The sequence below is a fragment of the Bufo bufo genome, chromosome 10 (genome assembly GCF_905171765.1).
Source record: "Bufo bufo chromosome 10, aBufBuf1.1, whole genome shotgun sequence".
NCBI lineage: Eukaryota > Metazoa > Chordata > Amphibia > Anura > Bufonidae > Bufo > Bufo bufo.
In genome coordinates this window covers 69,403,642-69,422,648 of record NC_053398.1, presented here as the reverse complement: position 1 = coordinate 69,422,648, position 19,007 = coordinate 69,403,642, and the positions used below count along the sequence as shown (strand labels likewise).

Genomic DNA, 19,007 nt, shown 5'->3' with positions numbered 1-19,007 from the left:
TCTCAGACAGCAGCACTGTGCTGTCTGAGTGTGAGCTGCAGGGAGAAAGTTACCCTCCTCCCCACCCCTGCAGCTGACAGAAGTTGATTTTTACCTTCATTTTTTACCTTCATTTTTATGAGAAGGCATGGTCTAACCAGGTCGGGGTGTGGCTTAGAGGGACCTGGGGGCGGGGTTTTTAAGTCCATCTTTTGAGGGTGGCCTAAATGGCCATCCTAATTTGCCCCCTTAACTGTGACCTCCACAGCACTCGGCTCCCATAATAGTGTCATCCACAGCCCCTGCCCCTTTAAAGCTGACCTACAGCAGTGAAGAAAAATGGCTGAGTTGTTATGGAAACCTGGTGTAAAACTGTGTGTATGTGGATACTAAGGGCCTGCGAGCTTCTATTGGCTGATAAGGGACCGTGTGTATGGGATATGAAGAAAGACCTGCAGGCTTCTATTGGCTAATGCATTTTTTGGGAATATCTATGTGCTAGAGAGCTGAGATCCGGTCTAAAACCTCCCCGGACACCTGATGTACCTGTGTGCCAAATTTTGTAATTGTAAATGCGATGGTTCTGATTCCTTTAGCGGATATACACACATACACTCAGCTTTATATACAGTCCTGATCAAAAGTTTAAGACCACTTGATAAATGGCAAAAAATCATATTTAGCATGGCTGGATCTTAACAAGGTTCCAAGTAGAGCTTCAACATGCAACAAGAAGAAATGGGAGTGAGACAAAACATTTTTTGAGCATTCTATTTAATGAAAACAATGAATAAACTGAAACAGGCTGTTTTTCAGCTGATCAAAAGATTAGGACCACACCTCCAAAAAAAAACTAAACCCCCCCAAAACAGAAATCCAACTTCCAAACATGAACTCAGTAATGGGTAGCTTCGCCGTTATTGTTTATCACTTCAAAAATTCATTTTGGCATGCTTGATGCAACCGTTTCCATGAGGTGAGTGGGAACATTTCTCCAAGTGGTGAAGACGGCCGCACAAAGGCCATCTACTGTCTGGAACTGTTGTCCATTTTTGTAAACTTCCCTTGCCATCCATCCCCAAAGGTTCTCAATTGGATTTAGATCATGGGAACACGCAGGATGGGCCAAAAGAGTGATGTTATTCTCCTGGAAGAAGTCTCTTGTCCTGCGGGCATTGTGTACTGTAGCGTTGTCCTGTTGAAAAACCCAGTCGTTACCACACAGACGAGGGCCCTCAGCCATGAGTAATGCTCTCTGCAACATCTGGACATAGCTAGCGGCCGTTTGTCGCCCCTGCACTTCCTGAAGCTCCATTGTTTCACTGAAGGAAAAAGCACCCTAGACCATTATGGCGCCCCCTCCACTGTGGCGCGTAGAAAACATCTCAGGTGGGATCTGCTTGTCATGTCAGTAACGTTGGAAACCATCAATAAAACTTTCTTCCACCTTTGAATGTCCCATGTTTGGTGCTCTCTTGCAAAGTCCAAAGGAGCAGTTCTGTGGCGTTCAAGGAGACGAGGTCTTTGAAGACGTTTTTTGTTTTTGAAGCCCTTCAGTCTCCGATGCCGTCTGATGGTTATGGGGCTGCAGTCAGCACCACTAAGAGCCTTAATTTGGGTAGAGGATTGTCCAGTGTCTTGACGGACAGCCAATTGGATCCTCCGGCTCAGTGCTGATGAAATTTTTTTGGGTCTTCCACTTTACTTTTTTGTTCCATAACGCTCAGGATCATTTAAGAAATTCCAAATGACTGTCTTACTGCGTCCCACCTCAGCAGCGATGGCGCACTGTGAGAGACCCTGCTTATCCAGTTCAACTACCCAACCACATTCAAAAAGGGAGAGTTTTTTGCCTTTGCCATCAAAACGTGTGACTACCTGACAGAAAATGACAATGAATCCACACCTTTGCACAGATTTGGCCTTTTAAAAGCATGTGGTCCTAAAATTTGGATCAGCTGAAAAACAGCCTGTTTCAGTTTAATAGTTATTTTCAATTAATTGAATGCTCAAAATTTTTTTTGTCTCACTCTCATTTCTTCTTGTTGCATGTTGAAGCTCTACTTGGAACCTTGTTAAGATCCAACAATGTAAAATATGATTTTTTCAAGTGGTCTTGAACTTTTGATCAGGACTGTATTAGATATAGGTCTCATGCACACGACCGTTGTTGTGTTCCGTTCCGCAAAATGGGGTTCCGTTGTTCCGTGATCCGTTTCCGTTTTTGTTTCCGTGTGTCTTCCTTTATTTTTGGAGGATCACCAGACATGAAGGAAAGTAAAAAAAAATCTAAGACAGGTTTGCCATGTAAATGATAGGAAAAAAACGGACTCGGACGCGGATGACAATCTTGTGTGCCTCCGTGTTTTTTAGCGTCCCATTGACTTAAATGGGTCCGCGAACCGTTCTCTGCGGAAAAAACAGGTTATATTTGTAACGGACCGTTTCAGCAGACAAGGGGTTAAAATCCGTTTAGGCGATAAGCCCCTTTCTGAGAGACAGGCACAGCTACTGCAGGACACCAACCTCCCGAACTGGATACAAAGTAGCACTCCAAACTGGAACCTCACGAATAGCTGCTAGCAGACGAACAGGAATCAGCTTACACTTCTGGCAATCGGTCTTCTAACAGCATACAGTGAATCCCCCCAATAACGAGACAAGGCTCCGTGTTGAGGGTCAAGCAGTGGTCTGACTGTACTTCACGTACAGCCTCTTTTATTCATAAACCACAAACATAGTACTGCCCACAGGGGTTTGAAATACAACCAATCAGTAATTTACAACACATACAATGTAACTACAGCAACCAATCGTTCACGCCCCCAGAGGACCAGAATGAAGACTGTGACATAGGACAAATACAACATATCCCCACAATGCATCATGGTCTCCTCCTCTCTGTCCCGGAGACAACCTGAGGAGCAATCCAATTATCTCTGAGGACAAAGGGAGATCGCCAATACACATGTGAGGACAACAGAACAGACATCACCATTTAAACACACAATGGGACAATGGCACAATAGAAACACACCCAGCATTTTCCTCCCAAGCTGACAAGTTACACTTATTATAAATTGTTACAACTTTGTGAGTTTACATTGGCCATAAATATAACTTACATCAATCTAAACAGTATAACTTTGGGACAAACCTATCCAAAATTCACTTGAATCGGTTCAGGGGTTTAAAAGTTAGTATATGGCCCATAATCCTGGGGCAAGAGGCCAGCAGCCAGTCCTCTCCAAAACCCAGTGGCGAGGTCGGTTTCGCCACACATCTCCCCCCCCCCCCCAGGGAAGACTAACCAGATACCTGACCTCACGCCGATCGGTACCTGAGTTAGTCTGGCAGCCCACCCACAACCAAATACTGGACCTGTTGACTTTAGTAGCCTGTCTCTGTCCAGTGAGTCCACCAAGGTTATGTTGGAAGCTGGTACTCCCGGTCTCTGTGTTGCTCCCTGGCTTGGAGTCTGGTTGTTGGAGGGGGAGACCGACTGTCTCTACCCCCTGTGCTGTAAGTGCAGAGACCACGGTCCCATCTGCACTGTTGTGGGGCTTGCTGTCTCTCCCTGGTGCGTTAAGCTGCCGCTGGAGAGAGGGGGTAACAAGCTCCTCTCCCATACATACTTCCGGCCGCTGGGGAGGGCGACCGACCGCCTCCGCTCCCAATACAGTGTCCTGTGGCTGGGGAAAGGAGACTGGGCTCTCTATTCCCTGCTTGACACTCTGCCGCTGGGGGACAGGACCGACTGTCTCTGCCCCCTGTAACTCCGCCTGCCGCTGGGGAGGGAGGACGCTGCTCTCCTCTCCCTGCATTTCACACTGCCTTCCCGGCATATCACTCTGCTGCTGGGGGGCAGGAACAACTACCTCTGCCCCTTGTACCTCAGCCTGCCGCTGGGGAGGGAGGACGCTGCTCTCCTCTCCCTGCACTTCACACTGCCTTCCCGGCATATCACTCTGCTGCTGGGGGGCAGGAACAACTACCTCTGCCCCCTGTAACTCAGCCTGCCGCTGGGGTGGGAGGACGCTGCTCTCCTCTCCCTGCACTTCACACTGCCGCTGGGGAATGGAGACTGGGCTCCCAATTCCCTGCAGGACCGGTGGAGAGACCTCGGTCCCATCTCTACCGGCCACCTGGGGTCCTTCCCAGTAACACTCTACAATATCTGCCCAGCTGAATGGGTCTGGATCTGGGTCTGTCACCTTACCGTCCTGCTGAGCCTTCTCAATGGAGTGGAAGAGATCTCGGTAGTCCTGCTCCAGTTCCCACTCCAGGGTTGCTAGGTGAGCCAGGTCTTGCTCTACCTCATGGGGGTCATCCCACTCATGCCTAGACTCCCTCTCATAGAAAATGTCCTGAAGTCTGGACTGTGCAGGGCTCCCGAAGTCAGGCTCTTCAAAGGACTCCCATAACAAGCCAGGACCATCAAACGCCTCTCCCTCTGGCTTGTCATGTTCGGCTGTCCAGGGTATATACTGTGCCATATACCACCAGAGCGCCTGGTAGGCATCCTCCAGCCATAGCTCCTGCCATACCCGGTGCTCTAGTTCCTTCACCCATTCCTCCAGGGGCTGCTCTCCCAGGAAGGGCATCCGCAGGGCCACTTGCTTCTGCAACCGCTGCTCTTCACTGGGGAGACTCTCACCCCGCTGGTATTGTAGATTATCCAGGGCCTGGTACCAGATGCCTTTCCTTAATGCATCCCTTCCATCCAGGTCCTCCTCCTCATATAACACTGCTGGTTCCATCCTGGTGCTTTTAGGGTCGCTGTACTGGGACATGCGTTTTCCTTAAATTGTAGAATCCACAGAAATGGTGTCTCCTGTAGCTGTCCTTCTGGATGTAGGAACGATCCCGCTGCTTGCCACCAATGTAACGGACCGTTTCAGCAGACAAGGGGTTAAAATCCGTTTAGGCGATAAGCCCCTTTCTGAGAGACAGGCACAGCTACTGCAGGACACCAACCTCCCGAACTGGATACAAAGTAGCACTCCAAACTGGAACCTCACGAATAGCTGCTAGCAGACGAACAGGAATCAACTTACACTTCTGGCAATCGGTCTTCTAACAGCATACAGTGAATCCCCCCAATAACGAGACAAGGCTCCGTGTTGAGGGTCAAGCAGTGGTCTGACTGTACTTCACGTACAGCCTCTTTTATTCATAAACCACAAACATAGTACTGCCCACAGGGGTTTGAAATACAACCAATCAGTAATTTACAACACATACAATGTAACTACAGCAACCAATCGTTCACGCCCCCAGAGGACCAGAATGAAGACTGTGACATAGGACAAATACAACATATCCCCACAATGCATCATGGTCTCCTCCTCTCTGTCCCGGAGACAACCTGAGGAGCAATCCAATTATCTCTGAGGACAAAGGGAGATCGCCAATACACATGTGAGGACAACAGAACAGACATCACCATTTAAACACACAATGGGACAATGGCACAATAGAAACACACCCAGCATTTTCCTCCCAAGCTGACAAGTTACACTTATTATAAATTGTTACAACTTTGTGAGTTTACATTGGCCATAAATATAACTTACATCAATCTAAACAGTATAACTTTGGGACAAACCTATCCAAAATTCACTTGAATCGGTTCAGGGGTTTAAAAGTTAGTATATGGCCCATAATCCTGGGGCAAGAGGCCAGCAGCCAGTCCTCTCCAAAACCCAGTGGCGAGGTCGGTTTCGCCACAATATTTTTTTGACGGACTGGAACCACGTATCATGGACGCGGATGAAAACGGTGCATTAGCTGAGTTTTCAACGGACCCATTGAAAGTCAATGGGTCCGCAGAAAATCACGAATGACGAAACAACGGACACGGAATAAAACAACGGTCGTGTGCATGAGGCCGTACTGATATTTTAAGGTACAAGGTACAAATTTATCTGTATCCACTTTATCTATTATATGTTATTATAGATGCAATTTGTACAGATATAAATGATATATAGAAGAGGATATGTGAGGTACTGCACGAGGTATAATAAATGCAGTGTAATTTATTCCTCGTACCTCACATATCAGTGCACTGCAGTATATACTATATATCTGTACACACTGCATCTATTATACAATATAATACATGCAGTGTGTATAGATATAGAGTATATACAGATGAGTACTGATTAGAGAAGTCGCGAACATAAAATTTTCCGTTCGCGAACGGCGAATTTTCGCAAATCTTCGCGAACCGCCATAGACTTCAATAGGCAGGCGAATTTTAAAACCCACAGGGACTCTTTCTGGTCACAATAGTGATAGAAAAGTTGTTTCAAGGGGACTAACACCTGGACTGTGGCATGCCGGAGGGGGATCCATGGCAAAACTCCCATGGAAAATTACATAGTTGACGCAGAGTCTGGTTTTAATCCATAAAGGGCATAAATCACCTAACATTCCTAAATTGTTTGGAATAACGTGCTTTAAAACATCAGGTATGATGTTGTATTGATCAGGTAGTGTAAGGGTTACGCCCGCTTCACAGTGACAGACCAAACTCGCCATTTAACGCACTGCAAACATCCCATTTGCACAACCACAAACTCCCCATTTGCACAAGGTTGGATACCAAGCTAGCCATGTCCCGTTCCTTGTCCTCACTGATGTCATTGAAGGTCTCTTCCTCCACCCAGCCACGTACAACACCAAGGGTCCCCGAAAGATGACAACAAGCTCCCAGGGTCGCCTGCTGTGGTTGGTCTTCCACCTCCTCAAAGCCACTTTCCTCCTCTGACTCCTCTTCTTCAGACTCCTCTCTCTGCGTTATTATAAGGTGTGTTAAGTAGTACTATTCCTATCAGTTTAATCCCTGTTATGTCCCATATCAGGGAACGTGCATATGGCATCGATTTTAGGAACAGGGAGATGGAAAAAGATGCTTGGTCGGTCCTCCTGCTTCAAATTTGGGGCACTGCGCGTGCAATCTAATGTGCCACCAGATAGTTGTGGTGTGTTATGTTGTCCTATTCTTATCAATTTAATCCCTGTTACGTCCCCTATCAGGGGATGTGTATATGGCATCGATTTTAGGAACGGGGAGATGGAAAAATATGCTTGATCGGTCCTCCTAATTCAGATTTGGTGCACTGCGCGTGCAATCTAATGTGCCAACAGATCGTTGTGGTGTGTTATGTTGTTCTATTCTTATCAGTTTAATTCCTGTTATGTCCCCTATCAGGGGAGGTGCATATGGCATCGATTTTAGGAACAGGGAGATGGGAAAAGATGCTTGGTCGGTCCTCCTACTTCAAATTTGGGGCACTGCGCGTGCAATCTAATGTGCCACCAGATAGTTGTGGTGTGTTATGTTGTCCTATTCTTATTAATTTAATCCCTGTTACGTCCCCTATCAGGGGACGTGTATATGGCATCGATTTTAGGAACGGGGAGATGGAAAAATATGCTTGGTCGGTCCTCCTACTTCAGATTTGGTGCACTGCGCGTGCAATCTAATGTGCCAACAGATCGTTGTGGTGTGTTATGTTGTTCTATTCTTATCAGTTTAATTCCTGTTATGTCCCCTATCAGGGGACGTGTATATGGCATCGATTTTAGGAACGGGAGATGGAAAAAGATGCTTGGTCGGTCCTCCTACTTCAAATTTGCTGCACTGCGCGTGTAATCTAATGTGCCACCAGATAGGAGTGGTGTGTTAAATAGTTCTATTCTTATCAATTTAATCCCTGTTACGTCCCCTATCTGGCGACGTGTATGGAATAGATTTTAGACAACCACAAAGAGTTGTCAATAGTTGACACACTCATGACATAAATTTTATACCTCTATGCGTCAATCTTGGTGTAGTTATGACTGTGCTCGTGTGCACGTTTGGGAGATTGCAGGTGATGGGGGTTTTACAAAGCCTATGGTCGTGCTGAGGTAGTTCAGTGACAGTTAAGTGACCCAGAAAACAATGATTCTGCAGTGTGGGCCCATTGTTGGCCTAGTAGGCTTTAATGATCACCTTAGATGATCACAAAGAAAATTAATGTTTTTTCTATGCAAAATTATCCAGCCGATCGCTTTTGGTCTGTTCACAATGAAGCAACGACCTTATCATCTGGGGTGTGCCAACATTGCCATTGCCAACACACTCATAGAGGTGGTCGCTTCATGATACGCAAGCCCCTTCACCACGACAAGGTAACGATCACGAAGGGGAATTGACACATGTATGGGCCTTTTTTTTTGTTTGGTTTTTAAAGCCACAGTGCAGCACCAGAGGCCAGAAAAATTAGGCATGTACACATGCCTGAAAAATGAGGTATTGTTGCAGCCGCTGCTACAGAAAAATTAATGTTTGTTTCCCAGGCAGAAAGTGCCCTAAAACATTGCGTCTTGAACCATAGATGGTGGCGGATAAGTCACGCAAGTCATCCGGCATTCAGAGATAAAATACAGCAGCGTGTGGACCTTTTTTAGCCCAAGGCAGCTCATCTCATCAGGCCTTTTTTAGTCAAATGTATCGCCCACTGTCAGTACCTTCGGGATCCATCCCTCATTCATCTTAATAAAGGTGAGGTAATCTAGACTTTTTTGAACTAGGCGACTTCTCTTCTCAGTGACAATACCTCCTGCTGCACTGAAGGTCCTTTCTGACAGGACACTTAAAGCGGGGCAGGCCAGAAGTTCTATCGCAAATTGGGATAGCTCAGGTCACAGGTCAAGCCTGCACACCCAGTAATCAAGGGGTTCATCGCTCCTCAGAGTGTCAATATCTGCAGTTAAGGCGAGGTAGTCTGCTACCTGTCGGTCGAGTCGTTCTCTGAGGGTGGACCCCGAAGGGCTGTGGCAATGCGTAGGACTTAAAAAGCTCTGCATGTCCTCCATTAACAACACGTCTGTAAAGCATCCTTTCCTTGCCGGCGTGGTCGTGGGAGGAGGAGGATTACTTTCACCTCTTCCCCTGTTAGATTCCCGTTGTGCTGTGACATCACCCTTATACGCTGTGTAGAGGATACTTTTTAATTTATTTTGGAACTGCTGCATCCTTTCCGACTTGCGGTAATTCGGTAACATTTCAGGCACTTTCTGCTTATACCGGGGGTCTAGTAGCGTGGACACCCAGTACAGGTCGTTCTCCTTCAGCCTTTTTATACGATGGTCCCTCAACAGGCACGACAGCATGAAAGACCCCATTTGCACAAGGTTGGATGCCGAGCTACTCATGTCCCGTTCCTCGTCCTCAGTGATGTCACTGAAGGTATGTTCTTCCCCCCAGCCATGTACAACACCACGGGTACCAGATAGGTGACAACGAGCACCCTGGGATGCCTGTTGTGGTTGGTCTTCCTCCTCCTCCTCCTCAAAGCCACATTCCTCCTCTGACTCCTCTTCCTCACAATCCTCTTCCAGCGTTGCCGCAGGTCCAGCAAGCGATGCTGATAAGGCTGTTTCTGGTGGTGATGGTGACCACAACTCTTCCTCTTCCTCTTCACGCTCATCTACGGCCTGATCCAGCACTCTTCTCAGGGAACGCTCCAGGAAGAAAACAAATGGGATGATGTCGCTGATGGTGCCTTCGGTGCGACTGGCTAGGTTTGTCACCTCCTCAAAAGGACGCATGAGCCTACAGGCATTGCGCATGAGCGTCCAGTAACGTGGCAAAAAAATTCCCAGCTCCGCAGAGGCTGTCCTAGCACCCCGGTCATACAAATACTCGTTAGCGGCTTTTTCTTGTTAGAGCAGGCGGTCGAACATTAGGAGTGTTGAATTCCAATGTGTCGGGCTGTCGCAAATCAAGCGCCTCACTGGCATGTTGTTTCACCGCTGGATATCTGAAAAGTGTGCCATGTTCGTGTAGGAACGCCTGAAATGGCCACACACCTTCCTGGCCTGCTTCAGGACGTCCTGTAAGCCTGGGTACTTATGCACAAAGCGTTGTACGATCAGATTACACACATGTGCCATGCACGGCACATGTGTCAACTTGCCCAAATTCAATGCCGCCAACAAATTGCTTCCGTTGTTACACACCACTTTGCCGATCTCCAATTGGTGCGGAGTCAGCCACTGATCCACCTGTGCGTTCAGGGCGGACAGGAGTGCTGGTCCGGTGTGACTCTCTGCTTTCAGGCAAGTCAACCCCAAGACGGCCTGACATTGCCGTATCCGGGATGTGGAATAGCCCCTGGGGAGCTGGGGGGGGTGCCGTTGATGTGGAGCAAGACGCAGCAGCAGAAGAGGACTCAGCCGAGGAGGTTATGGAAGAGGATGGAGTAGGAGAAGTAGAGGAGGTGGCAGCAGGCCTGCCTGCAAGTCGTGGCGGTGTCACCAACTCCTCTGCAGAGCTACGCATTCCATGCTTGGCAGCTGTCAGCAGGTTTACCCAATGCGCAGTGTAGGTGATATACCTGCCCTGACCGTGCTTTGCAGACCAGGTATCAGTGGTCAGATGGACCCTTGCCCCAACACTGTGTGCCAGACATGCCATTACTTCCTTTTGCACAATCGAGTACAGGTTGGGGATTGCCTTTTGTGCAAAGAAATTTCGGCCGGGTACCGTCCACTGCGGTGTCCCAATAGCTACATATTTTTGGAACGCCTCAGACTCCACCAGCTTGTATGGTAAAAGCTGGCGGGCTAAGAGTTCCGACAAGCCAGCTGTCAGACGCCGGCAAGGGGGTGACTTTGTGACATTGGCTTCTTACGCTCAAACATGTCCTTAACAGACACCTGACTGTGGGGAGATGAGCAGGAACTGCTTAAGGCGAGAGACGGAGTGGCGGATGGTTGAGAGGGGGCAAGGAGGACAGCAGTGGTTGACATGGCTGAAGATGCTGGACCAGGAGGAGGATGGCGGCTTTGAGTTTGTGTGCTGCTTGTACTCATGTGTTGATCCCATAGGCGTTTGTGATGTGCGATCATGTGCCTTCGCAAAGCAGTTGTACCTAGGTGGGTGTTGGACTTCCCACGACTCAGTTTCTTTTGGCACAGGTTGCAAATGACATCGCTGTTGTCAGAGGCAGACAAACCAAAGAAATGCCACACTGCTGATCTCTGCAATGACGGCATTCTGGTGGTGGCAACAGCATGCGTTGATTGGCGTGCTGTCTGGCTCACCCAGGGTGCCGATGCATGCTGTCTGACTGTGCCACTAGCTCCTTGCGACGACCTCCCCCTGCTTCCAACTCGTCTCCTCCTCCTCTCTGTCTCCCCATCTGAACTTTCCCCCTGTTCTTCTTCTCTTGTAGCGGGCACCCACGTGACATCCACGGACACATCATCATCATTAACCGCTTCACTTGTATCTGACAACTCAGCAAAGGAAGCAGCAGCGGGTACAACATCATCATCATCACACCGTACGTCCATGTGTGTAAGGCTACTTTCACACTAGCGTTCGGAGCGGATCCGTCTGATGTTTCATCAGACGGATCCGCTCCGATAATGCAGACGTTCGCATCCGTTCAGAACGGATGCGTCTGCATTAAAACTTAGAAAATTTTCTAAGTGTGAAAGTTGTCTGAGCGGATCCGTTCAGACTTTACATTGAAAGTCAATGGGGAACGGATCCGCTTGAAGATTGAGCCATATTGTGTCATCTTCAAGCGGATCCGTCCCCATTGACTTACATTGTAAGTCTGGACGGATCCGCTCGCCTCCGCACGGCCAGGCGTTCACCCGAACGCTGCAAGCAGCGTTCAGGTGTCCGCTCACTGAGCGGAGCGGAGGCTGAACGCTGGCAGGCGGATGCATTCTCAGTGGATCCGCCTCCACTGAGAATGCATTGGGGCCAGACGGATGCGTTCGGGGCCGCTCGTGAGCCCCTTCAAACGGTGCGCACGAGCGGACACCCGAACGCTAGTGTTAAAGTAGCCTAATGCTGCTTGACTGAGACATATCCCTGTTTTGTACATTCTCTGGCAATAATGGTCGCGCATCACTCATTTCTTCCAACTGATGTGTAAATAACTCCTCTGACAGATCAAGTGAAGCGGCTGTGGTGCTAGTGTTGGTGGTGGCGGCAGGCGGTTTGAGTGATAACTTGAGAGGTGCCTGAAGCTAAGCTGGAGAAGGATGGTGCGTCAAGGTTCCGAGCGGAAGCTGTAGAAGATTGGGTGTCCTGTGTTAGCCAATCAACTATGTCCTCAGAACTTTTCGAGTTCAGGGTACGTGGCCTCTGAACACTGGGCATTATTCTAGGGCCAAAGGGAATCACAGCACCACGACCACGACGGCCCCTGCAGGGTGGCCTGCCTCTGCCTGTCATTTTTTTTTTAGATTAGTTAAGTTGTACTATGCGTGCAAGCTACTGTGACACCAGATATGAGTGGCACTGTGCACTGGCAGAAGTTGGCAGAGTAGACGCTGTAGGCCTGACACACACGCTTGCAGACAACTAACTGCTATTCAATCTATTAGTCAAATATATATATTTTTTTTAAATGTGCACCACTGTTACACCAGACATGAGTTGCACTGGTGTGACACTGTGCCCTGGCAGACCCTGAAACGCAAACGCGTGCTGGAAACTGACTGCTATTATATTACAGTCAAAAAAGTATTATTATTTTTTTAAATGCAAGCTATTGTGACACCAGATATGAGTGGTGGCACTGGGCAAGTGGGCACAGTATACGCTGTGAGCCTGACACACACGTTGGCAGGCAGGCAACTGCAATTAGATTACACAGGAAAAAAAAAAAAAAGCAGACGTTCTAGCCCTAAAAAGCAGAGATCGATAAGTCCTTCAGGACTGTAGTGGACACTGAATGCACTAGCCTAGCTATCGATTTCCCTATTAAATCAGCAGCAGCTACACTGTCCCTCCTCTCACTAAGAATGCAGCTTCCGAATGAATCTAAAATGGATGCTGTCCAGGAGGTGGGAGGGTCTGGGAGGGAGGGTCTGCTGCTGATTGGCTGGAATGTGTCTGCTGACTGTGAGGTACAGGGTCAAAGTTTACTCAATGATGACGAACAGGGGGCGGACCGAACATCGCATATGTTCGCCTGCCGTGGCGAACGCGAACAAGCTATGTTCGCCGGGAACTATTCGCCAGCGAACTATTCGGGACATCTCTAGTACTGATATGTGAGGTACAAGGTATAAAATATGTAGTAAATACAGATATATAGTATACACAACAGTTTATTGATATATCTGTACCCACTAAATCTATTATACGTAACATCAGTATACTGCTGTATAAACTATATACAGTTAGGTCCATATATATTTGGACACTGACACAAATTTTGTTTTTATTATCTGTTTACTAAACATATTCAAGTTATAGTTATATAATGTATAAGATATATGACCGCGGCACTCGTTTTTAGTAAACAGTTGTATTTATTATTCCATCCAGAAATAGACGACATATAGGCTAAGGCCAACGTTTCGGTCTCATCCCGAGACCTTGATCACGGCCTGAATATGAGATACGTCTGGTGCGGTGGATGGTCGCACCAGACGTATCTCGTATTCAGGCCGTGATCAAGGTCTCGGGATGAGACCGAAACGTTGGCCTTAGCCTATATGTCGTCTATTTCTAGATGGAATAATAAATACAACTGTTTACTAAAAACGAGTGCCGTGGTCATATATCTTATATATTGATTGCCATTACCGCTGAGCACCGGAACCCTATTACGGAGTGCCGTCCAAAACAACCTGAAAATTGCATAGTTATATAATGGACATGGACATAAAGTCCAGACTTTTAGCTTTCATTTGAGGGTATCCACATTAAAATTGAAAAAAGGGTTTAGGTGTTTCAGCTCCTTTACATGTGGCACCCTGTTTTTAAAGGGACAAAAAGTAATTGGACAATTGATTCAAAGGCTGTTTCATGGGCAGGTGTGGGCAATTCCTTCATTATTTCATTTTCAATTAAGCACATAAAAAGCCTGGAGTTGATTTTAGGTGTGGTGCTTGCATTTTGGAGATTTTGCTGAGAAGTAAACATGCAGTCAAAGGAGCTCTCTCAATGCAGGTGAAACAAGCATCCGTCATCTGCAAAAACAGAAAAAACCCATCCGATAAATTGCTACACTAATAGGAGTGGCAAAATCTATAGTTTGGTACATCCTGAGAAAGAAAGCACTGGTGACCTCAACAATAGTGTTGATCGCGAATATTCTAATCGCAAATTTTTATCGCAAATATTGGCACTTCGAGAATTTGCGAATATCTAGAATAAAGTGCTACATCTTAGTAATCGCGAATATTCTAGATTTTTTTTCATCAGTACCCATGATCCCTCACTGCCTCTTGCTTGTGGGCCAATGAGAAGGCTGCAATATCTTTTACTTTAGGAGTAGTGTTGAATTTTCAGATTGCCGATTGCCGATTTTCGCAATCAAGAAAATAATGACTGGAGATCGCGAATTCGCGAATATATGATGAACATTCGCCCAAATATTCGTGAAATATCGCAAATTCGAATATTGTCCCTGCCGCTCATCACTGCTCAACAATGCAAAAAGCCCTGGACGCCCACGGAAGACAACATTGGTGTAAGATTGCAGAATAATTACCATGGTGAAGAGAAACCCCTTCACAACAGCCAACCAAGTGAACAACACTCTCCAGGATATAGGCGTATCAATATCCAAATCTACCATAAAGAGAAGACTGCATGAAAGTAAATACAGAGGGTTCACTGCACGGTGCAAGCCACTCATAAGCCTCAAGAATTACAAGGCTAGATTGGACTTTGCTAAAAAAAAATGACGAAGGCATGGTACAGCTCATGATCCAAAGCATACAACATCATCTGTAAAACACGGCGGAGGCAGTGTGATGGCTTGGGCATGCATGACTGCCAGTGGCACTGGGTCCCTAGTGTTTATTGATTATGTGACACAGGACAGAAGCAGCTAGATGAATTCTTGGGTTTTCAGAGACATACTGTGTGCTCAAATCCAGCCAAATGCAGCCAAACTGATTGGTCGGCGTTTCATAATACAGATGGACAATGACCCAAAACATAGAGCCAAAGCAACCCAGGAGTTTATTAAAGCAAAAAAGTGATCTGAACCCAAATGAGAATTTCACTTGTTAAAGACTAAACTTCAGACAGAAAGGCCCACAAACAAACAGCAACTGAAAGCCGCTGCAGTAAAGGCCTGGCAGAGCATTTAAAAGGAGGAAACAGCGTCTGGTGATGTCCATGAGTTCAAGACTTCAGGCAGTCATTGCCAACAAAGGGTTTTCAACCAAGTTTTAGAAATGAACATTTCATTTACAATTATTTAATTTGTCCAATTACTTTAGAGCCCCTGAAATGAAGGGATTGAGTTTAAAAAATGCTTTAGTTCCTCACATTTTTGTGCAATCATTTTGTTCAACCCACTGAATTAAAGCTGAAAGTCTGAACGTCAACTGCATCTGAATTGTTTTGTTCAAAATCCATTGTGGTAATGTACAGAACAAAGATTAGAAAAATGTTATCTCTGCCCAAATATATATGGACCTAACTGTATCTGTAGTTACTATCTATTCTACCTCATACCTCACATATCCGTACACTGCTGTATATACTATATATCTGTACGCACTGCATCAATTAAACTTCATACCTGACGTATTTGTATATACTATGTGTCAGATATGAGGTATAAAAGATGCAGTGGGTACAGATATATCTGGACATATTCGGTCACTATGTGAAGTACATGAGGTATTGGGGGTTGTAGTTAAGGTTAGGGTCAGACTTAGGGTTAATATATTAGGGCCAGTATTAGTTTTGGGGTAAATATTAGGGTTAGGATTAGTATTACAGTTAGGAGTCAGTATTAGGGATAGAATTGGTATTGCAGTTATTAATAGTAATAGCATTAGGGTTCATATTAGGATTAGTATTAGGGTTAGGGTCAATATTGTGGTTAGGGTCAGTATTAGGGTCAGTGTTATGGTTAAGGGTCAGGTCAGTTTTACTAGGGTCAGTGTATTAGGGTTAGGATTAGAATTAGAATTAGGGTTCAGTATTAGGCCTAGGGGTCATTATTAAAGTTAGGGCCAGTATTGGGCCAGTATTAGGGTCGGTATTGGGGTTAGGATTAGGCATAGAATTAGAGGTCGCATTAGGGCTAGGGAACAGTTTTACTGTTAGGGGGTCAGTATGAGGGTTAGAGCATATGGAGAGACTATGGAATATGGAAATTGTATCTGTGTCTAGTGGATGCAGATAAAATTTAGTTCAGAGGCTGCTCAAGGGTAAAAAAAAATCGGACTGTTTCTAGGGGGGTCCAGGCCCGTTCGACTCCTCCCCCACCCATGGGTGAACCCCTGCACACACATGCATTTCCTGGTTGGGGTCTGATATGTCAATATATTCCCTCCTGGTTGGCTGACTGCAGGGATTTATTTACAAGCCTGCCGGCCAGGGCACAGACCGTTTTCATGTGATACTCTATCATTTCTGCCCTGCTGTACTGTCTTCTGGTCTGTAAAATAATAAATGTTATTTTGAGCAATTCATTCAAAATGAATTGCTAAAGTTTTGGATTCTCTAGGATCCATATTTTGGGGAAATTTGTAACATATTCTATTAGTTTACAATGAATTCACTCATCTCTGCAAACAAAAGATTGGTCAACATTTAGAATAATAAACTTTACTCCTTGTAATTCTCTACTCACAATGCTCACACTAATGTTCATGGATCTTTAATTTGACGTTTTAATAATTGTTTATGTTTTTCAGGAAACTTTTTTAGAACCATATCTGACGACCACATACTGCGTACACTGATTGAATTTTTAACTTATTTACACCTGAAAGGTAAGTGCAAGTAGACACTGTCTGCTAGCATAACAAAAAATCTAATGATAGCCTCTAGAAGATACTACTGATCAAAACTCATGTTTCTCATGAGCCATAGAGAACTATCTTTGTATGATACCAGTATACCAAAAGGATTTATTTTCATCCAATCACTTATCACTTGAAAAGAGTGAATGCCCTGGCTCTATGTAACCAGTAATGGAATATTTCCAACCCTCTAGCCAAGACCATAAAACAAAAATTTCATCCTTATCTTAAAATAAATTCACAAAAAAATGAGAAACAGTCATATATGCAATCTAAAGCCTTTGCTTGCATAAAACAACACATGCAAGTTATTAGAAGTGTAAATGTAATAAAACCGGTACTCTTCACTTGATTGACCACACAGAGAGCAATATGAGTAAAAAAATATATATATTTATTTGAACCTCGATCATAAAAATATATTGGGAGAAATGTCCCTTAAGTAGAAGGGGGAGGGAAAAGACCGCAAACACAGAGAACGCCGAACAGACCCGAAACACATGGGATGCCAGTGACGTCACACACACGTGGGACGCCGAAGGAGAAAATCCACAGTATACAACCCTGGAAGGCGCATCGGCAGCTGTAACAAGCGAAATCAACGGAGAAGGTATTTTCAGTTAGAGTGTGAGCCTGACAGTGTGTGGTATGCCACACCAGGCATAACAACTGACTGATACATTCACCCTATGTACCTTAATGTACTCTACTGTTTACATGACTGGCATATAACTTAAAATAAGGAGATAACCCAAGTATATTATTAACTTTCCAACTAAGGAAATCATCTCATTAAAAATTATCTGGATCTATCAACGGATCCCTAATTTAGAGACCACAGAACGACATCTATTATTGAATCATCTATTGGGAGATCAATGTATAGGGATATATGGTGGAGATGATCACTGACTGATCATTCTGCACCTATACATTTGTACATTAACTATTTCACGCCGGATTATAGGCTACCATTGAGGAAATCTATATTACTGACGTGGGACTACAAATACGAGGAACCTCCCTCCCCACCAGAAGGGTGAAACTAATACATGCACCTCATATGCATTTTTTAATACATTTTTTTAATAAATTTTCCATTTTTTAACTTGGAATTTTTTACCATCTATGCAATTTTTTTCAACTTTTTATGTATCTATTATATGTATTATTTTTTAGTCCAATCATGGAAGGGTAATACCCACTCCCTTCCCCTTCTACTTAAGGGACATTTCTCCCAATATATTTTTATGATCGAGGTTCAAATAAATATATATTTTGTGTAGAAAATATTGGGATGGCTCACCCTCCAAGTTGCAAGGAAAACAGCATATTATATTAAACTGTATTTAATACATTTTTAAATATTAATACTAAACATTGATTAGCGTTTGGTGTGAATCAGATGTAGGTGTGCCCCTCTTACATATTTGCTTAAATATATATTTTACTTACTCATATTGCTCTCTGTGTGGTCAACCAAGTGAAGAGTGCCGGTTTTATTACATTTATATCCTACTTTCTCTGATTGGGTGAATCAGCTAAACCTGAGCACCTACACACGGTATTGCTTGGTGAGCCACCAGTTATTTACAAATTTATTAGAAGTATTTGAAGTTTCCAAGTCCTATGGACATTTGCATTATTTTTTATTGAACTGTACTGCATCTATTATGTGATAAATAACTTTTGTTACTGGTTTTTCTCAAAAATTCCTAAACGTCTTTCTTCTGCAGCCTGCATGTGTTCACACACAATGTAGGCTGCTTACTCCCGTTCACAGTGAAATCCGTCACAACAGCTCTTTGTAAATATGTCATATTTAGAGAATAATTATTTCATTTTCCAGTAACCGCCTAATCTGTCTTTTGTCCTTTCCTTTCAGAGTCTGGTGCACTTGACAATTTAACCCCCCTGATGTCCTCAGAAGAAACAAACCAGCTGTGAAAAAACAAAATCCTTTGTATTTGATTGTATAATGATGAAATGTTAAGGCCACTTTCACACATGCGTTAAAGCTATTAGGCAAGCTGTTCTGGCCTTTTCCGGATAGGGCCATGCACCGCCGGAGCCCATTGGCTATCATAGGAACTGGTGGGGATTTAACCAGTTACCACCATGAGCTCTGGGTTTCGGCTGGACAAAACTGGTGAGTCAAAGCAGTCTGGTGGTGAATGGCAGTATCAGATACTGTGAACTCCAGCAGGCTGTTTTGCTGGAACGGC

General features: G+C 45.1%; 1 protein-coding gene across 1 annotated transcript in view; it reads left to right on the top strand.

The window, feature by feature from the left end:
- GAL (galanin and GMAP prepropeptide) overlaps positions 1-18,729 on the top strand; it is a 478,330-nt gene extending 459,601 nt beyond the window's left edge. Inside the window, exons 4-5 of the mRNA XM_040408922.1 lie at positions 16,675-16,752; positions 18,668-18,729. Coding sequence (XP_040264856.1) covers positions 16,675-16,752; positions 18,668-18,729 — 140 coding nt within the window. The remainder of the gene's footprint in view (positions 1-16,674; positions 16,753-18,667) is intronic.
- The last annotated feature ends 278 nt before the right edge of the window (positions 18,730-19,007 follow it).